At 36.0% G+C, this 17,238-nt stretch overlaps 3 protein-coding genes across 14 annotated transcripts; 1 reads left to right on the plus strand and 2 right to left on the minus strand.

The window, feature by feature from the left end:
* Nucleotides 1-2,113: 2,113 nt before the first annotated feature.
* On the minus strand, nt 2,114-7,142 carry LOC104752228 (uncharacterized). Of its 6 annotated transcripts, none has more exons than XR_015584294.1 (11): nt 4,917-5,072; nt 4,056-4,231; nt 3,845-3,976; nt 3,703-3,753; nt 3,505-3,601; nt 3,341-3,406; nt 3,202-3,248; nt 2,880-3,099; nt 2,592-2,721; nt 2,453-2,495; nt 2,114-2,328 (listed from the first exon to the last, which is right to left on the minus strand). XR_015584294.1 is itself a non-coding variant. In XM_087491211.1 (10 exons), exons 1-10 carry the CDS (start codon nt 7,027-7,029, stop codon nt 2,254-2,256), a joined length of 1,032 nt encoding a protein of 343 aa, XP_087347337.1. In that variant the 5' UTR covers nt 7,030-7,111; the 3' UTR covers nt 2,114-2,253. The 6 variants fall into 6 exon arrangements, 4 of the variants coding, with proteins under 4 accessions (XP_087347337.1, XP_010472619.1, XP_010472618.1 ...); XR_015584295.1 differs by having other exon boundaries at nt 2,453-2,498; XM_087491211.1 differs by lacking the exons at nt 3,341-3,406; nt 4,917-5,072 and adding an exon at nt 6,966-7,111 and having other exon boundaries at nt 4,056-4,228.
* A 1,466-nt stretch (nt 7,143-8,608) lies between these two features.
* LOC104752231 (protein EARLY FLOWERING 3) lies at nt 8,609-13,355 on the plus strand. Of its 7 annotated transcripts, none has more exons than XR_015584297.1 (6): nt 8,710-9,008; nt 9,190-9,490; nt 9,998-10,794; nt 11,254-11,645; nt 11,979-12,030; nt 12,132-13,355. XR_015584297.1 is itself a non-coding variant. In XM_087491213.1 (6 exons), exons 2-5 carry the CDS (start codon nt 9,272-9,274, stop codon nt 12,023-12,025), a joined length of 1,101 nt encoding a protein of 366 aa, XP_087347339.1. In that variant the 5' UTR covers nt 8,710-9,008; nt 9,190-9,271; the 3' UTR covers nt 12,026-12,030; nt 12,132-13,355. The 7 variants fall into 7 exon arrangements, 3 of the variants coding, with proteins under 3 accessions (XP_087347338.1, XP_087347339.1, XP_087347340.1); XR_015584296.1 differs by having other exon boundaries at nt 11,254-11,439; XR_015584299.1 differs by having other exon boundaries at nt 11,257-11,645.
* A 13-nt stretch (nt 13,356-13,368) lies between these two features.
* Nucleotides 13,369-16,448, minus strand: LOC104752230 (vacuolar-processing enzyme alpha-isozyme). Its single transcript, XM_010474319.3, has 10 exons — nt 16,382-16,448; nt 15,834-16,168; nt 15,383-15,547; nt 15,141-15,297; nt 14,970-15,055; nt 14,688-14,887; nt 14,553-14,601; nt 14,233-14,445; nt 13,935-14,138; nt 13,369-13,773 (listed from the first exon to the last, which is right to left on the minus strand). Exons 2-10 carry the CDS (start codon nt 16,032-16,034, stop codon nt 13,591-13,593), a joined length of 1,458 nt encoding a protein of 485 aa, XP_010472621.2. The 5' UTR covers nt 16,035-16,168; nt 16,382-16,448; the 3' UTR covers nt 13,369-13,590.
* Nucleotides 16,449-17,238: the final 790 nt, after the last annotated feature.

The raw sequence follows: 17,238 nt of genomic DNA on the forward strand, positions 1-17,238 counted from the left end.
AAATAAGCTATATATACGGATATGCATATCTCAAAAATCACAACAAATTTATCCCACTTTCCCTATTTTAACTCACTTCCCAAAAAACACTCACGATTGAACCCAAAAAAAAAAAATATTTCCTTGTTTATAGGCTTGCAACATTTACTAAGGTGAGCTGTACTGTTTTTTTTTTCCTAATCGGTACTACAATTTTTTTTTTCCACACTAATGGGTACTACTACTATTATTATCTTGTTGTTCAAATAAATTTTAGTTCAAATAATAATAGTTTAATTAAATTATTTTTGTATCAATAATTTAATTAGAATATACTTATATATAATATATTAACACTCTTATGAAATCTATAAGAGATATTTTTTTTAGTTTAAACTCATAACAATTAAATATATGATTCAATATTTCTTATTTTGTTTTGCAATTTAAAAATTTGTTATAGTAGTAGTAGGTTATATATATTTCATTAATCTTTAAATAGATACATATATTTACTACAGATAGTGTTTATTAAATATTTAATTTAAAATAGTTCATAACATACAATAATATACAAATATACTAATTATTAATAAATTTATTTATAATATATAATCCGCACCGTTTTTCCTTTTTTACCATTCACACAATTAATACTGAACCACAAATAGTTTTTCACCAATCAAATATCATTATGTACCTCTTATTTTGTATAAACCGCACTTGTCCCGCAAACCGCATATACCGCAGTTGATACGTACCGCACTCAAAAACCGCTTTCTCCGCACAACCAAATAAGCAGTCACCATTCGGACCTTCAGAAACGAAATTCATAATAAAAATTACGAGGATTTTGAATTTTAAACACGTGAGACAATCATTATGGCAAGTGGTTATATAAAAAAAAATGATGGAAGTTAACGGTTCTACTAACGGCAGTTATCTATTCCGTGATGGTCGTTACGGTTCTGTCGTTTCGTGGGGCGGTGTAAACAAAAATCATAGTTTAGAGGTTTAGAGCCTTACTAAAATTAATTTGATGATTTATATTGCTAGTGAAATTTTTTGAAGGTTTAAAGTATTATCCAATGACATTTTGAAGGTTTAAAATGTGATTTTCCCGTATTTTAAATCTTACTCTGAGTAGAGTTAAATCTATTTTTCGAGTAAAAATATAATAGTAGGTCAAAAATGATTAAACGTTTAAAAATAGCTTTAGTTAGTATTATTTTAAGTGTGGATTACACAGTCAAATAGACAAAAGTATTCAACAAAGAATGAGAGAAAATAGGTACGATAAATTACTAAAAACACTTTGAAAATCCAATTCTATTGGTATATTAAATTTCAATTTGAATATAGTTACACTATTTTTATAGTGAAAATAGTATAATAGGTTAGAGCTTATAGTATATGGAGCATGTGTATATGTTTAGATGTTTTTCAAATAGCAAGAGTTAAATATTGTCTTATAGCTTCTAACTTCTAAGACAAGATAAATGTAGCAAAATGTTATAAATTAAAAAGGATGCATTTAACAAATTGGAACTTAAAATTGGTAGCATGTTATTCTATTTTCACTATTATTCTATATTTAGACCACGGGATATTGTCCGTGGCCTCTTGTATTGTATATCTTCTCTTGGGATTATTAATAAAATTAAGATGACAAAAAAATAAGGTTAGAAGTAATTAAGAATTACATATACTGTCTACATAAAAAATTTACGTTGCGTGGGACATAAACGAGTTATCGGTTAAGCACTTGTACTTGTACATGATTTATTGTTAAATATAAGACTTTTACACAATATCTAACTCTAATAGATGTAGTAAGACATAGCGTTTAGATTTTAAAAGATCAATTGTTAATTTGCACAAAAAAGTGAAATTACTCGTACTAAAAACCACTAATTTAGACTACGAATCATCAACCCTACAAAACGTAATTAAACTATCAGTTTCACTAACACTAAAGGGAACAGAGCGGGCGTAGAAACCAATTGATGGGTTGAACGTTACTCATCAGATAAACTACTTTTGCATTTGCCAATAAACCACAGCTGATATGGTCTTTTTTGGTTTCATCAAACTATAAAGTCCCTTTAGGGAAATGGAATGGTAAGTTCCAGTATTAAGTTAATGATGTAACTTTTATTGAAGAGGGGACTCTCTCGGGTCCGTACTGAACCATGGAGTTTCCAAGTTTAAAGAGGGTTTAATGTTTTTTTGGTAGGGGGCAATGAGACAGATTACAAAGGGCCCTCATTTCCTTCAATAGTCTATCATTCTTCCTCTCAGTATAGCCTCCGCCTTACGCACTTCTTTCACCGGTCCAATCACAAATATCTGCACCAAACCCATTTCCACAAAACACTTACCTTATTACATCTTTGGGTTCCACCAATCTCTCATTTATAGCTAAACATTGGAACTATGTTGAGATCGCGTGCCCCAATGGAATAAGACTAACCTTGTCAGGTGGACCCTTTGCCCCTCCAATTAGAATTTCCGCGCTGCTAGACGAAAAAAATCACTCGTGTTATATGACAGTCAGATATCAAATGTCTTGTTAGCACTACTACAACATGAAAACGAAATGGTTTATATACTTGCAAGCTTCCTTAATGGCGAGAATTGATGATCCTTTCCTTCCAATCACACGTCCCATCTTTCCTGGTGGAACATCAAGCACTGACAGGATCTCTTCTTCGAGACATTCATCTTCTGACTTCAGGTTATCTGCAATACTCAAAAGTCCAACTACAATCAGTATACCAATGAAAGCTAACATCACTAGTCTATTTATCTTTCTGTCTATAGATTTTTATTATATCTTCACTGACCGCAGAGAGTAACCTAGTTATGTCCTGAACTACATTCTTAATGTACGCACAAACCTGGAATTGGAGGAACAGCCGGCCAATCAGCAAAATCACCATCGTTCATGCAGCAGAGACACCGACAGTACAACGCACCACGAACAGCTAGATGCCACAGTGACCGCTGATTTAGTTTTCCCATCATTTTGTGATAGAGATACAGAAGGAAGCGGACATCATCGGCAGCTGCGCGGATCATAAGCTCAGTCATTGGCCTGTATGTCCAAAACTTTGGGTCCTAAATTTGAAAGATTAAGGCAACACAAACAACTCATTATCTATTGTGGAAGCATAATTTGAGTTTAAACACTAGCAAAGATGTAGTAGAAATGTAATGAACCTGGCGCATGAGCACACGAACTTCTTCTTTCTCTTCATATGATATGCCTAAACCGAATAAACAAAAGCAAAGTGATTGATTCACCACCACATGATAGGAAAAATGTCAATATCACTATTTCAAGGTGCAAGATATGAACCAGAACAAGAAGTTCCAAAAAGCAGGCTCTATAGATAAGGTCGAACTTGCATAAACATTTGCTCAGCTGAAATCAGTATATTCACGCCCAGAACAAGATGCCGCGAGGATTAAATATTTAAGGTAAATCATAAATAAAAACTAACATGATAATATAAAATGTACCGCAGTAACGTGGATCAGCAAGGAGTGAAACAAACGATATGTAATCATCTAGAGGTCTTCTCCTGCCTTCTTGCTCTTCTATCAGAGAATAAGCAATCTATGAACCAGAAAATAGTATAAGAAAATCAGGACCAAGGTTACTTAGGCAGGAAATAGTCTAAGGCAAGAGATTCTTTTCATGTCACACAGAAAACGTACCTGAGTGTCCACAACATTGTGCAACCTTATCCCAAACTGAAAGTATAAGGCCTATAGTACGAAAAATAATTAAAGCGACGTTGTCACGAATTATAAATATGTCATGAGCACAATACCAAGTAAACAAAAATAGTTCAGACACCTCACTGTCACGTTTGCAATCATGAATAACTTTTGTGATGTAATTAGACTCGAGTGCAGGCTTACAGGCTTTCATAAGCACCTCGCCACCTTCGATGACATCAACCAAGTATATTGCATTAGAGAATGCAATCTGCCAAGACAAGAATCTTCAGTTAGAATTACAAACTACTGAACAAAGAATCTAAAATTCTAGTTAAAAGGGGTCATACCTGCATGATACAAAGTTTTCCATGTCGACAGAGGTCAACACCCTCACAGTCAAAACCAATGACCAATTTCTTTTCGGGAGAAGGGTTTAGGAAATCAGCAGGAAGTTGCAAAGGATCCTTCACTATGTGAATCGGAACTTGTGGCTCATTAGCTTCTTGTGTCAGTGGCCTCCCTCCTACATAGTGAAACTCAGAGATGAGACTAAAGATTTATGACAGTTTTCACTACTTACATAGTCAAAATACAAACAAATTGCAAAAAAATGTAACATAACTAACATGTCTAGTTTGTAGTAAAGTCCAAGCTGCAAACACAGAAACTGTAATGATCTATCCAAGTCATGCATTCATCTTTACGAATATTCCACAGTTCCATAAGAAATTTTAGATGAAAAAAAACAAATTAAACCAAAATCTAAGCTGCAAACAGAGATACTGTAGATGATCTAAATCCAACTCATAAGACAATTCTCAAATCAAAAATGAAATTAACAAAAATCTCTCATAAGATGCATTGTAAGAAAGCAATAACGAAGCACTTGAAACTCCGAACCTAAACTCTCCCAGAATCAAGCCAAAATAGACGGCTTAACTCACATTTTCGATTAGAAACGAAGTAACGTTAGCATCGAATCGGTTTATTCTCAATCAATTGATTCAAAAGCGAAAGCAAAAAAAAAAAACAAATTATTTGGGGGATTATGAGGGATAAAGCAGATCGAATGCGGTGAAATCAGGAACAGGGAAGCTAATCGATCGCAATAGAAACAACGAAGATAATTACAAGTAGTGCAAAGCTTATTGAAACGATAAAAGATCGAATTGAGGGATAGAGAAGCAAATTGAAGAAGAAGAATGGACCTGGTTCTGGAGGAATCGGGACGTGAGCTCGCTGAGTTGGAGAAGACGACGCCATTTCGATCAAAGCGTCGAAGCAGCGCTCTCACAACTTTTATTTGAGGGGACTGTCCAGATTCACCCGACGGGTGGGTTCCCTAACCGAATCGGGTTTAGTTAAAGAACGATGGTATTTGGGCCTGTGCTTGGGCTTTGGCTATAATAAAAAATATATATATATAATATATATATATATACATATATATAAACTTTTTATTGGTATTATTAAAAAACTTTGTACTTCAATTTTAAACCTATAATAGTTTTGATCAAAACTTTTAACACATAGTATTAATTACTTTGAATAATTAAAAATTAGTTGCACACAGAAATAATAATCAACAATTTAGTATTGTTAATGGAAAAGGGCTGGCTATTCGTTCGCCTCTTTGATCACTTTTCACAAAGTCTCATGTCCAATGCTTTACAAGACTTGCTCTTGCTAGAGACTTCAGTGTAAGATATATCTTCCCCTCTATTATAGCCTCTATCTTCTTCCATAGACTTAGAACACATTCTCTCTTCAACGTCAATATTGTTTGGCCCTGAACTTGAAGTATAGCCACATGGTTGTGTCCTCATTTGAACAGACCTGAGTAGAGCGGTTCTCCTCAAGTCACCTGAATGGCAGATATCGCTGGGCGATGATGGAAACCTTCCTTCTGTGTCTGATCCTCTATGGCGAGACTGTGGAGTAGTAGTAGTAGTAGTGGTTGTTGTTGTTGCATTGGAGCTCATGGAGGTAGGACATGTATGTGAATGGAGTGGGATTGTTGACGATGACAGGAGTGGTGAGTTTGTTGAAGAAAGAGGTCTTTGGTATCGATATGGTGAAACTGGACTCGTTGGGCGGCTCTCGGGTTGCGATGAGCAAGTGCTTGTTGTTGTTGTTGTTGGGTCCTCGCAGAATCTTGCTTCGTCTGAGTCTTCCGACATGGGAGAGTATTGTAATGGTAAATCATCTGTGTTAATGTACGACACATAATGATCAGATATGTTAAAACTTCACAACCATATTCAACAACAAATGCGCCACTCCAAAGTCTCTAATGAGCTAAAAACACTACTAGAGCCTGCTTGAATCTCCTGGTATCAAACTTCAAACAAAGGATCGAGAGACAGAAACAAAACAAGATCAAACACAAAATCAGGGTGAGAGATATTCAAACCTGTGATAAAGAAAGCTCTCAGACCGAGCTGGAGACTCTAACATATTGACAGGAAGTGAGTCCCCGACTGTTAGTCCGTTTAAACTGCAAGCCATTATCTACGAGAAAGATGTTGGCCAAATTTAAACACTGTTAAGATAGAAAAGCAAAATCCGCTGACTTAACAGATATGATATAACCACCATCCCACAAGAAAAGAAAGCGTTCAAGTGAAAAAGTAGGCTGTAAATGGCGATTTCAGAACCCATCAAACAACTGAGTTACGGAGCAAAGAAGACCAGAATAAAAAAACAAACCTCGCTAAGATAACGTTTCTGGGAGCGAAGGTTATCGAGGTAGACCTCGTCTTCTGGATCTCTGGTTCGTTTCCCACTCGGAGAGGAAACTGATATGGGCACTGGTGGCTCATTGGCTTCTTGTGTCAGTGACCTACCTCCTCCTGCAAGAATAAAACTCTCAGACATGAGAGACAAGAAATCTATAACAAAAATCTACTACTTCTTGCATTCAACCCAAAAAACTAACAAACAGTGTATAGTTTCAGTATGTAATCTAATCCATACTCAAACATTTCTATAAAACATTTCAAATCAAAACAAGAGTTAAAAGGAAAGAAAACAAAAAAAAAATGTATATATTCAATCAATTGATAGACATATTTCGATCAGAAATGAAGTTTTATATTAGATACCAAAATCAATTATTTAGGGGAATCTGAGGGATGAAGCAGATCGATTACGGTTAACAAATGAAGATGATTAGTAGTAGCGTAACTTGGTATAATCGAGTTAAGAATCAGGAAATTGGAGTATGGAGAAGCAAAATTGAAAAAGAAAAAGGGGACCTGGTGGTGGTGGGTCGGGAGGAATTGGGACGTGAGTACGCTGAGTTGGAGAAGAAGAAGCCATTTCGATCAGAGTAGAGGAGCAGATTCGCCAACGGACGGGTTGAAGATAATCACAACTTGAAGAATTCCTGAGTTTTGTGATAAAAAAGGGTAACTGGTACATTGGTTTTTCATTTTTGGGTCATCTGTTTGATTTTGGCCCCCAAAAAAAAAAAAAAAAGAAAAAAAAAAAAGAAAAAAGAAAAAAAAAAAAAACTATACTGGATAACTATATTAAAAATAGTATAATAGTTGATAACTTGCATAAGCTTATTTAGTTATTTTTATCCAAAACAAAAAAAATAATATATTTTTTATTTAAAAAATTTAGAATAAGGTTGATTATAATAATTTGTATACTATTGAACGACGTATGTCTAGTGGAGGATTAGCTTTGTTTTACAACGATGAAATAAAATTTGATATTTTTTATAATTATGATCGTTTCATTGATGTTTAAGGTTCATTTGGGTAACAATTGGTGTTTTTATATTTTTGTTTAGGGTGATCTCGTTCCTTAATTTCGGAAGAGAGTTTGAGGTAAATTAATTCAAATAGAATCTTCTAGGAAGGACCCTTGGTTCATGATTGGAGATTTTAACGAACTTACTAGAAATCACGAAAAAAGATGAAGCGTTGCAATCGATCTCTTCTTTTGTGCTTTTTATTCCTATGATTCATCACTGTGGAATGTTGGGGTTTCCTTGTTATGGTGAACAACTGTCATGGTATGGTAATAGGCGAAATAATCATATTGTTAGATGTCGGTTAGATCGAGCGTTAGGTAATGAATATTGGCATTGTCTCTTTCCCAGTCAATAATAGATTATTTAAATATGATTGGTTCTGATCATTGTCCAATTTTAACAACTTGGGGAACATCTAATGTGAGGTGTGCTAAGACTTTCTGATTTGATAAGAGGTGGTTAGGTAAAGAGTGGCTTAATGGAGCAATAGAGTCACAGTGGAATCACACAAAAAAAATTTTGGGTCCTGATTTTTGTGAATAAGATTAAGAATTGTAGGAATTCCATTTCTTGGTGGCGGAAAAAGAATGTTCCACATGGTCCATCCCTCATCGCCTCGTTAAAGGTAGCCCTACAAGATGCAAAACGATTTCTCAAGCAAAAATTCATATTATAGAGAAGAAATTGAAAGAGACATACCGAGATGAAAAGATTTATTGGCAACAGAAGAGTATGAAGTTTTGGATACAGGTCGAGGATAAAAACACAAAGTTTTTTCTAAGTAAGTATACTAAACATCATAAATACAAAACAACATCATAATTCATAATTATACTAAACATCATAAATACAAAACAATATAATCCAAACACTACATCTTTATATGATTTCCAAGTAAGTATTTAAACTACATTTAATTTTGTATAATATTTTTAACTAATTAAATATATAAAACTTCTGCCATTTTATAAGATGTTTAAAAAAAAAATTATACTATAAGATGTTTTCAAGTTTTGAAAATTATAGATTAGTTCATCTTGTAAATTTGTAATACTTGATGACTCTACTCATTTGTTTAGAAATAAAAACAGAGAAAAAACAGGCTATATCTTAGCTGAAAACAAATCTTTATTCTAGATTACAAAGCTTTGATTTTATTCTTTATAAACTAGGTAGAAAATATGGTCATCTTTCATATTCTTTACAAAAAACAACAAAAAAGTGATGTATTGGATGAGGTTTTTAAGATTTCTTTACTTTTTAAGATTACATATTACAAAAGGAGTCCACGTTGTCACGCACTTTCCGGTGGTGAAAATGTCCAAATGGGATTTATGAAATGATATCTCCAAAGATATCCTCTCTCTCTGCTTCTAGACCCCACTTTTCCTATCTCTTTTTGCCCCTTTCCTCTCTATCCTCTCTCTCTCAACAAGTCATCTTCTTCTTCCTCCTTGCCAATCTTGTTCCTTTGGCTGCTTAACTATCATCTCTACCTTGATTCACTTCACCGTCTCTATTACTCGATTAGCAGGTTGAACTCACTTGGGTCTTTCTTTGATTTCTCTTTACTTGGTTTTTTTTTTTTCCTTCTCTGATTGGTTAGAGAGAGAGATCTCTATCGTAGTCGGTGGGTTAAGTTATTTCATTTGATTGGTGGGTTTGTTTTATTGAAGCTTGTTTTTGCTAAATTTGGTGTCTTCTTCGATTTTTAGGTTCAATTATTGAAGCTTGTTGTTGCTAAATTCGGTGTGAAGTTAGGTTATTTTTGAGAAGCAAAGTTTGTGAAATTGTATTATGAAGAGAGGGAAAGATGAGGAGAAGATATTGGAACCTATGTTTCCTCGGCTTCATGTGAATGATGCTGATAAAGGAGGGCCTAGAGCTCCTCCTAGAAACAAGATGGCTCTTTATGAGCAGCTTAGTATCCCTTCTCAGAGGTTTGGTGATCATGCCTCGTTATCTCATAATTCCCGTAGTAGCACAACCACTTTGGTTCATCCTCCTGGTAGTCAGGTATTGCTTTGTTTTTTTTTTAGCAATAGTTGTTTCCAGTTGTGGTAACTGATGTTAAATAGCTTAAATGAAAGAGTAGGGGTAGGGGTTGAATGATCAGTGTTTCAAGTGTTATAAGCTCATAATAACTTCTTCCGCTTATTGATTGAACTTTTGGGATTGAATTCACTTGCACAAATCAGGGTATAGTGGACACGAATGTATCTTAGTGTGGATGACCAGAGCGGTTTATCTTTTTAAACTAACTTTCTTGTTGTTACCAATAGTTTCAGTAGAAGATTATGGTTTTCATGACATTTATGTAGGTTTTTGACTTTAGCGGGATTTGCTCTTTTGATTTGTTTTGTAATGTAAGGTTGGATCTGGATGTTGATGATTTAACAGTACTTTTAGTTTTTCTCTTGTGAAAGATTTTTTATGTACTGAAGTTTCATGATTGCTACTGGTTATTGTATTCTACTTGATAAAGACATGGGGAATAATCCGTTTTAACCCTCCTTTCTGCAGTCTTGTGGTGTGGAAAGAAACTTATCTTCCCGGCATCTTGATTCTTCAGCTGCAAACGAAGCAACTGAGAACTGTGTATCCCAAATGTCCTTTATGGAAAATGTGAGGTCTTTGGCACAACATGATCAGAGGAAAATAGTGAGAGAGGAAGAAGAGTTCGCAGTTCCAGTATTTATCAACTCAAGAAGATCTCAGGGTCATGGCAGAACCAAGAGTTGTATTGAGAAGGAAAAACACACCCCATTGGTGGCACCTAGCTCTCGTCACTCCACTCAATTTCAAGAAGTGAATCGCCCAGGCTCAAAGCAAAACATATGTTTGGTTAATTTTTCGAACCTTGAGGGTAGGGAGCAGGTCAAGGCGAATACAAAGTCAGGTGGCTTTGTAATCTCTTTAGATTTATCAGTCACTGAGGGAATGAATCTCGAAAAATCAGCATCGAGTTATGACAGAGTAAATGATGGTAATGCTTCCTTAAGACAAGAGTCTAAAAATCGTTTATACCGAGATGGTGGCGCAACACGTGTGATGGACACTGATAATGGAGCTGAATCTCACTTGGCAACGGAAAGTCATTTAGAAGAGGATCATGGAAGTCCTGAAGACATTGATACTGGTCGTGAATACAGCAGAAGCAGAGGATGCGCCTCTCTGCAGCAGATAAATGAAGATGCAAGTGATGATGTTTCTGATGATTCGATGGTGGATTCTATATCCAGCGTAGATGTCACTCCCGATGACGTTGTGGGAGTATTAGGTCAAAAACGTTTCTGGAGAGCAAGGAAAGCTATTGCCAAGTAAGTTCACCAGAAATTTACACTTTGGTTGACTAAATTATATATTTTCTGGTCTTTTTATCCATCTCCTTCTTTGATACCGACTTTTTTCTGCTAGCAAGAAGTTAATACTTAAGCTTTGTTGCATAATTTTACTGGAGCTTTCCTCTGTTGTTTTTTGCTATTTTCATGGAGGACTGTGGTAGGGCATATTTAACTATCAGTACATTTACTAGAACACTTTCCAACAATTCTTTTTCATGATTAACGATCGCTGGTTCACATGTATAATTATAACTTTATAACTCGGTTATCTACTCTGTCTAATTTTGGGAGAACAGATTTTGGGTTTTTACTTGAGAAGTGATGGTTCTATAGTGGAGAGGCCACTGATTGCTTCTAAAACGGTCCTATAATATGTTTAGTTGAAGAGCCCTTGGTAGCATATTAACGCATTTAACACGTTGGATCATGTTATAGCAGGGAGGGACATTCTCTATTGACATACATTGTGCAAGGTTCCCGCCGAGACAGTTCATGGCTTTATACTATGTCTTCTTTGCATCTGGTTGTTGGAACATGTCCCTGTCTCGGTTTGGTATTACTTTAATTCTGCACTGTCATCTTGGACATTTTCCCTACTTGTCATTCAAGGGGTTGAACCAGGTAGGGGAATGTTTTTCTGAGAATTACGGGATCTAAGTTTTGGTTAACCATACATTAAGCTACTTTTGAGTCTTACGACGATGCAGAATTATAGTTGCTTCTTGCTATTGCTTAAGAGGATCCTTAGTGTGGTTGTGAACTACAGAGTTTCTATGGATTTTAGACTCCATAACTCAGATTTAAGGTTCAATGTTCTCTTAGCTATGGTAAGGTTTCAGGGTTCATGACCAAACGTTAACAAGTTTTGTTTCTTGCTTTTTGTTAAATATCTGAGATTCACATTAAGCTGCACTGTAAGCTAGATTTCAATAAACCCATCCCTTGCATCATGTATCTTCAATTTAGATATTTATATCTATTTTTCTTGAAAGTTTTCTGGTTATCTATGCCTAACGTGTCCGTGGACGTATTACTTTGCTTTTCTATCACTGCTGATTAGCTATTTATGCTTGTTTCTTTTCCCTATCTCGTCTTCAACAGAAACTATATCTTTCCTTTAACGGTTCATCTTCTTGACGTGACTCTGTTTCTCATTACAGTCAACAAAGAGTATTTGCGGTTCAACTATTTGAGTTGCACAGACTGATTAAGGTAAAGTCATTCGAAAATTTCTCTTATGTTTCAGTGAATATTTGTTTATTTTATAGCTGAAACAGACGTATTCAACTGTGCTTTAATTCTGTAATAATCAGGTTCAAAAACTTATTGCTGCATCACCGGATATTTTGCTCGATGAGATAAACTTTCTTGGAAAAGTTTCTGCTAAAAGCTATCCAGTGAAGAAGCTCGTTCCGTCAGAATTTATGGTAAAGCCTCCTCTACCACATGTTGTCGTCAAACAAAGGGGCGACTCGGAGAAGACTGACCAACATAAAATGGAAAGCTCAGCTGAGAACGTTGTTGGGAGGTTGTCAAACCAAGGTCATCATCATCAACAATCCAACTATATGCCTTTCCCGAACAACCCACCCGCTTCACCAGCTGCAAATGGATATTGCTTTCCTCCTCAGCCTCCTCCCTCGGGAAATCAGCAATGGTTGATCCCTGTAATGTCACCTTCTGAAGGGCTGATATACAAGCCTCACCCAGGTATGGGGCATCCAGGAGGGTATTATGGTCATTTTATGCCTCCACCCATGGTAATGCCTCAGTATCACCCGGGCATTGGATTCCCACCTCATCCTAGTAGTGGCTACTTCCCTCCATATGGAATAATGCCCACCATGATGAACCCTTATTGCTCAGGCCAACAACAACAACATCATCAGCAACAACAACCCAATGAGCAGCATATGAATCAGTTTGGGTATCCTGGAAATTTTCAACACCAACAACAACCCAATGAGCATATGAATCAGTTTGTGTATCCCGGAAATCTTCAGAACACCCAACAACAGAGCTCGGTTAATGAAGCTGCTGCACAGGAACAGCAACAGCTAACAAAGTCTTACCCTCGGGCTAGAAAGAGCAGGCAAGGGAGTACAGGAAGCAGTCCAAGTGGGGTTGAGGGTATCGCTGGTAACAAGTCCTTTCGGCCCTTCTCAGCCATTGATGACAGCAACAATATCAACAACGAACCTGAGGATATGATGACAACAACCACAACGACAACCAGAACAACTGTTACTCAGACAACAAGAGATGGAGGAGTGACGAGAGTGATAAAGGTTGTACCTCACAATGCGAAGCTCGCAAGTGAGAATGCTGCCAGGATTTTCCGGTCAATACAAGAAGAACGTAAACGCTATGACCCATCCTCGAACTCTTAAGCTTCCTCTATCCGTATTGTATTCTGTTTGCGACTCAGATATGTATTTTACCAAAGTAGAAAAGTGTGATAGATGTTATTCTCAATATATGTACCAATGTAAACGTATTATGTGAGCCTCATTTATGTATGTTAATTGTCTTAAAAAGTCTTGAAATCACTAGAACACAAACGTTTATCGTTGCTTTTACTGCATATTAGAATTATCTGAAAATACTTACAATCACTCTTCTTATATCTCTGAGACCCACACCAATAACTTAAGCATACAATATTTACATCAACTTGTGTACATAGGAAGGATTATAACGGGTATTAAGATATACATAGATGTTATTATCATCATACACGGATATAAACAAACACTGATGGGGAGATGAGGATCAAGCACTGAATCCTCGGTGGAGAGAGCTCCAAGGACCGGCAGGGATGGACGGACAGGCCTGCATCGCTGCCTCCTCCATCTGCGTCATCTGAATGCCTGCATTACATATGTTTGCGATCGACCTCATGTGCTTTATTCCGTACTGAGACAACGATCCGCAGTGCCTCTCGAACGCTCTCACCTAACAACCACATGAAAGAGATGACGTCATCATGACAAGAAAGCTTTATCATTGGCTTTGACCATCTAAAGACATTGTTTAATACTAACCATATAGAGTTTATCCAAACCTTTATGCAAGAACTTAAATAGCAAAGTTTTTAATGAGAGGCAAAAGAGTACCATAGATTTAAGGCAGTCCCAATCATCCACAAGTGGTTTTCCAGAAGGCCGGACTTTATTTAGTATCGCAGGACCTTCCAAACCAAACAAAAGTTTCCCAATCAATAGAACGCTATTGTCGACGTGGAGTCTGTGAGACATTGCTTCAATGACTTGCTTCTGAGCTTCAACTTTTCTTGCAGAACCTTCTGGTGCCTTTCGATACTACATGGAAAAAATCACTTTGATATAGGTTAAGTAACCACATACAATATTTTTTCATAGATATCGCCGAAAAGCAAAGAGAGTAGGATTAAACCTTATCCCAGAAATGGACAAGATCAGCGTCACGCTGGTTTGTAACTCTTGAAGGTGGCCTTAGTAATAAATTCTCATCCACAAAGGTGAAGTTTTCATTGGCTGGGTTTGTGCCCATATAAAGAACAAGCTTCTCCTTGCTGAGTCCTATATCTCCAAATTCCAAGACATGAGAACCATAAGATGAACCAGTGCCTGCAGTCCTCTTTTTCACCTGAAACAATAACTATTCGTTTTAATGCTCAATGCACAAACAGTTCTCACTCGAAAGAGTTCCAGACAAAACTTAAATCACAAATATACAAAACATGAAGCATATACCAGTTCATATTGCTGGTGCAAACTCTCTGTCTGTAAATTGTGTTTATCACTGTGTGAATTGAAAGCAAAGGAATTAGGATCACACAGAGAATACTATATATTCTTGTCATATTTTAAAAGTTTCTTAAAGAATACCTGTCTTCCATCCAAGCAACACTGTATAAGTCACCCAAACAGGTCTCATACTCAGAAGGAGGACTAGGATCCTCTCCAGGACAATAAGTACCCCAGCTGCTTTCTACTGCATTTGATGCGGTTGTGGCATAAATGTTTAAACCCTCTGGTAAAAGGCCTTCAAAAATACTTCCTGACTCACAAGCCTCTAAATAGAACGCCTGCATTCACGAGAATATGATCAAGCCAAATCACAAGTAGCTGACAAATTAAGCATTATCAGTAAGAATCTTGTCAATGTACCAAGCTCTTATATGTTCCAGAAGCATGTTTTTTCTTCAAGACATCATTTAGATCTTTTGCATATAGATATGGAGAAGTTGGCATCCCTGAACATAAACATAGAGAGTCAAAGTCATCAAACTTTTCTCAAAAAAACTTCAACTTCAAGAAGAAAAAAATGGTTGAACATACCAAGCACTCCCGGGCCGCCGTGATCGCTATAATATATAAAAATATGATCGTTTGGACCGCTATTTACAACTTTACCACTTCCTCCTTTAAGAGCTTTTTTGTTTCCAAGGATCACAGCAAATAAGTTATCAACATTAACTTCATCTCCAGTATAATCCTACCACAAGCAAAACCCCAAACAAATCAAATCACAAAGCCGTTACAAAGATCCATAAACCGCAGCTAAAAATCTAAACAAAAACCTTGGGAACTCCGTTATAGACATCCTCTCCATTAGGACTGTTAATAATAACTCCAGGTCTTGGATTCTCTTCGTGCTTTGCAATATCATCATACATAAACACTACAATATTCTCCTCTTTCACTCCACCTTTCTTTAGAAGCTGATAAGCATGACAAACATCCGCCTGCAACATTTGATCATTAGTCTCTCCACCAAACTAACTTTAGGCTGACCAACCAACCCTAAGAAAGATTCAACTATTACAAGAACTTGTAGCTCAAAATTTGACAAATTCTTTAATGATCTCGTAAGATATAAACTGCGCCGCAATTTCGTAATTTGGATATGATCAACAGAAATGTAAAATTAAATAAACAGCAAAATCCTAAAAAACCGCCTCCCCCCCCCCCCCCACCCCATTTCGTGAAGTTTTCGAAATGATCAAAAGAGAGAGAGAATCACATCGATACCTGATGTCTATAATTCCAGTATCCGCTGGATCCGGCGACGAGAACAGCCCACCTAGTAGAACCATCGTCGTTCTCTTGAGTTGGTGGGCCGAAGAACTTAGAAGCTTGAGAAGGAAGTCTGATGATGTTATCAGAGGAGGCGGCAGCGGCGACTAGAGAGATCAGGAAGAGGGCGAGAAAGGAGACGGCTACGCGGGTCATTGTGTTGGTGGTGGTGATATTTCTCCGGCGAAAGAAGGTGACGTGGATAAGAATCTTGGGAGGCGGGGCCTTCTATTTATAAACAATGAATCTTTCTGATGCCAACCTAATGCCTGCCCATTTACTTGTTCTGTCTATACACGCAAGTACAAATTTAATAGAGGTTTTATAAGTATACATTATTCTGTTTTTATTATTAAAAAAAAACTATTTGTTTGTATTTTTTGGTTGTATATAAATACCACAGTACAAAAAATCATATTGTAAAAAAAAATAGGGTAAAAAGATAATACTATAAAAAAAAGGATGAACACTAATTTGTACCACCATGGCATTTCTCTACTTACCAATTAAACACGGTTGTACTTGTACGACAGCAGAACATGTTACCAGTCAAAGCTTATATAGTTATATGTTATGATTTTTTGTGGGTAGGATCAAAGCTTATCTGTTTAAGCCAAAAGTAAAAGTTTTTTTTAAAAAAAAAATATGTTATTTTCTATTATATCATTTTTAAAAACAATTCTGATATATAAATATTGTTTTCGATATGTTTTTGTCATCTATGAACATAATTAGGGATACATTCTTTTGAGAAAAGGCAAACATGTGGCTAAAAAACATAAATGAAAGTAGAATGAGTTACGAGAATTTTCTGACTTTCAAATCGGAAAATCCGGTCAATTATAACTAAATAACACCAAATGTAGAGAAAAATATATATTTAAATATTTAATAAAATAGGATGTTATATTAGTATACTCATTTTTATTAATAAATATTTGTGGAGAACTCTATCTTTTTGTTTGCTTCTAATAAAACCTAACACTTGTAATTAATTTACCTAATTTAAGTTTCATCTTTGCCATTTGGCACATTTTCACTTATGATCTGATTGCTGGACAATTCAAGGTTGTGGAAACATAAGATCCTTTCCTCTTATAAAGATGAAAAGTGAATGTAGTTTTGTTGCATTGCGGAAAAAAGGTAAAGAGAAGCATTAAAATCATGCATACACATGTTTTGTCTTTTTTTTTTTTTGTTTGTTGGTTTCTGTAGTGTATAACGTAAATTACACTGTGAAGCTATCACACTTAATTTGTTCCCGGTGATCCTTTTCTTTAAATCGTTACAATTATGTAAATCTTTGTTCATTAGTGGAAATGAGGCAGTCCATTTATTAGTTTCGAAACTTGTAGATTTT

Source organism: Camelina sativa, chromosome 16 (assembly GCF_030686135.1).
Source record: "Camelina sativa cultivar CO46 ecotype springtype chromosome 16, ASM3068613v1".
NCBI lineage: Eukaryota > Viridiplantae > Streptophyta > Magnoliopsida > Brassicales > Brassicaceae > Camelina > Camelina sativa.

Bases quoted from the DNA above. Each gene is read 5' to 3' on its own strand.
- LOC104752228 (XM_087491211.1), bottom strand. From the start codon at position 7,029: ATGGCTTCTTCTTCTCCAACTCAGCGTACTCACGTCCCAATTCCTCCC. The intron at 3,602-3,702 runs GTACGTTTTCTG...TCTGGTTCATAG, and splicing joins ACAATGTTGTGGACACTCAG to ATTGCTTATTCTCTGATAGA. The intron at 2,496-2,591 runs GTATATAAACCA...TTCGTCTAGCAG, and splicing joins GCCATTAAGGAAGCTTGCAA to CGCGGAAATTCTAATTGGAG.
- LOC104752231 (XM_087491212.1), top strand. From the start codon at position 9,272: ATGAAGAGAGGGAAAGATGAGGAGAAGATATTGGAACCTATGTTTCCT. The intron at 9,491-9,997 runs GTATTGCTTTGT...TCCTTTCTGCAG, and splicing joins TTCATCCTCCTGGTAGTCAG to TCTTGTGGTGTGGAAAGAAA. The intron at 10,795-11,978 runs GTAAGTTCACCA...TTCTCATTACAG, and splicing joins GCAAGGAAAGCTATTGCCAA to TCAACAAAGAGTATTTGCGG.
- LOC104752230 (XM_010474319.3), bottom strand. From the start codon at position 16,034: ATGACCCGCGTAGCCGTCTCCTTTCTCGCCCTCTTCCTGATCTCTCTA. The intron at 15,548-15,833 runs GTATCGATGTGA...CAAATGTTGCAG, and splicing joins ACTGGAATTATAGACATCAG to GCGGATGTTTGTCATGCTTA. The intron at 13,774-13,934 runs GTACTCTTTTGC...TGTGGTTGTTAG, and splicing joins GGGACTGCCTTAAATCTATG to GTGAGAGCGTTCGAGAGGCA.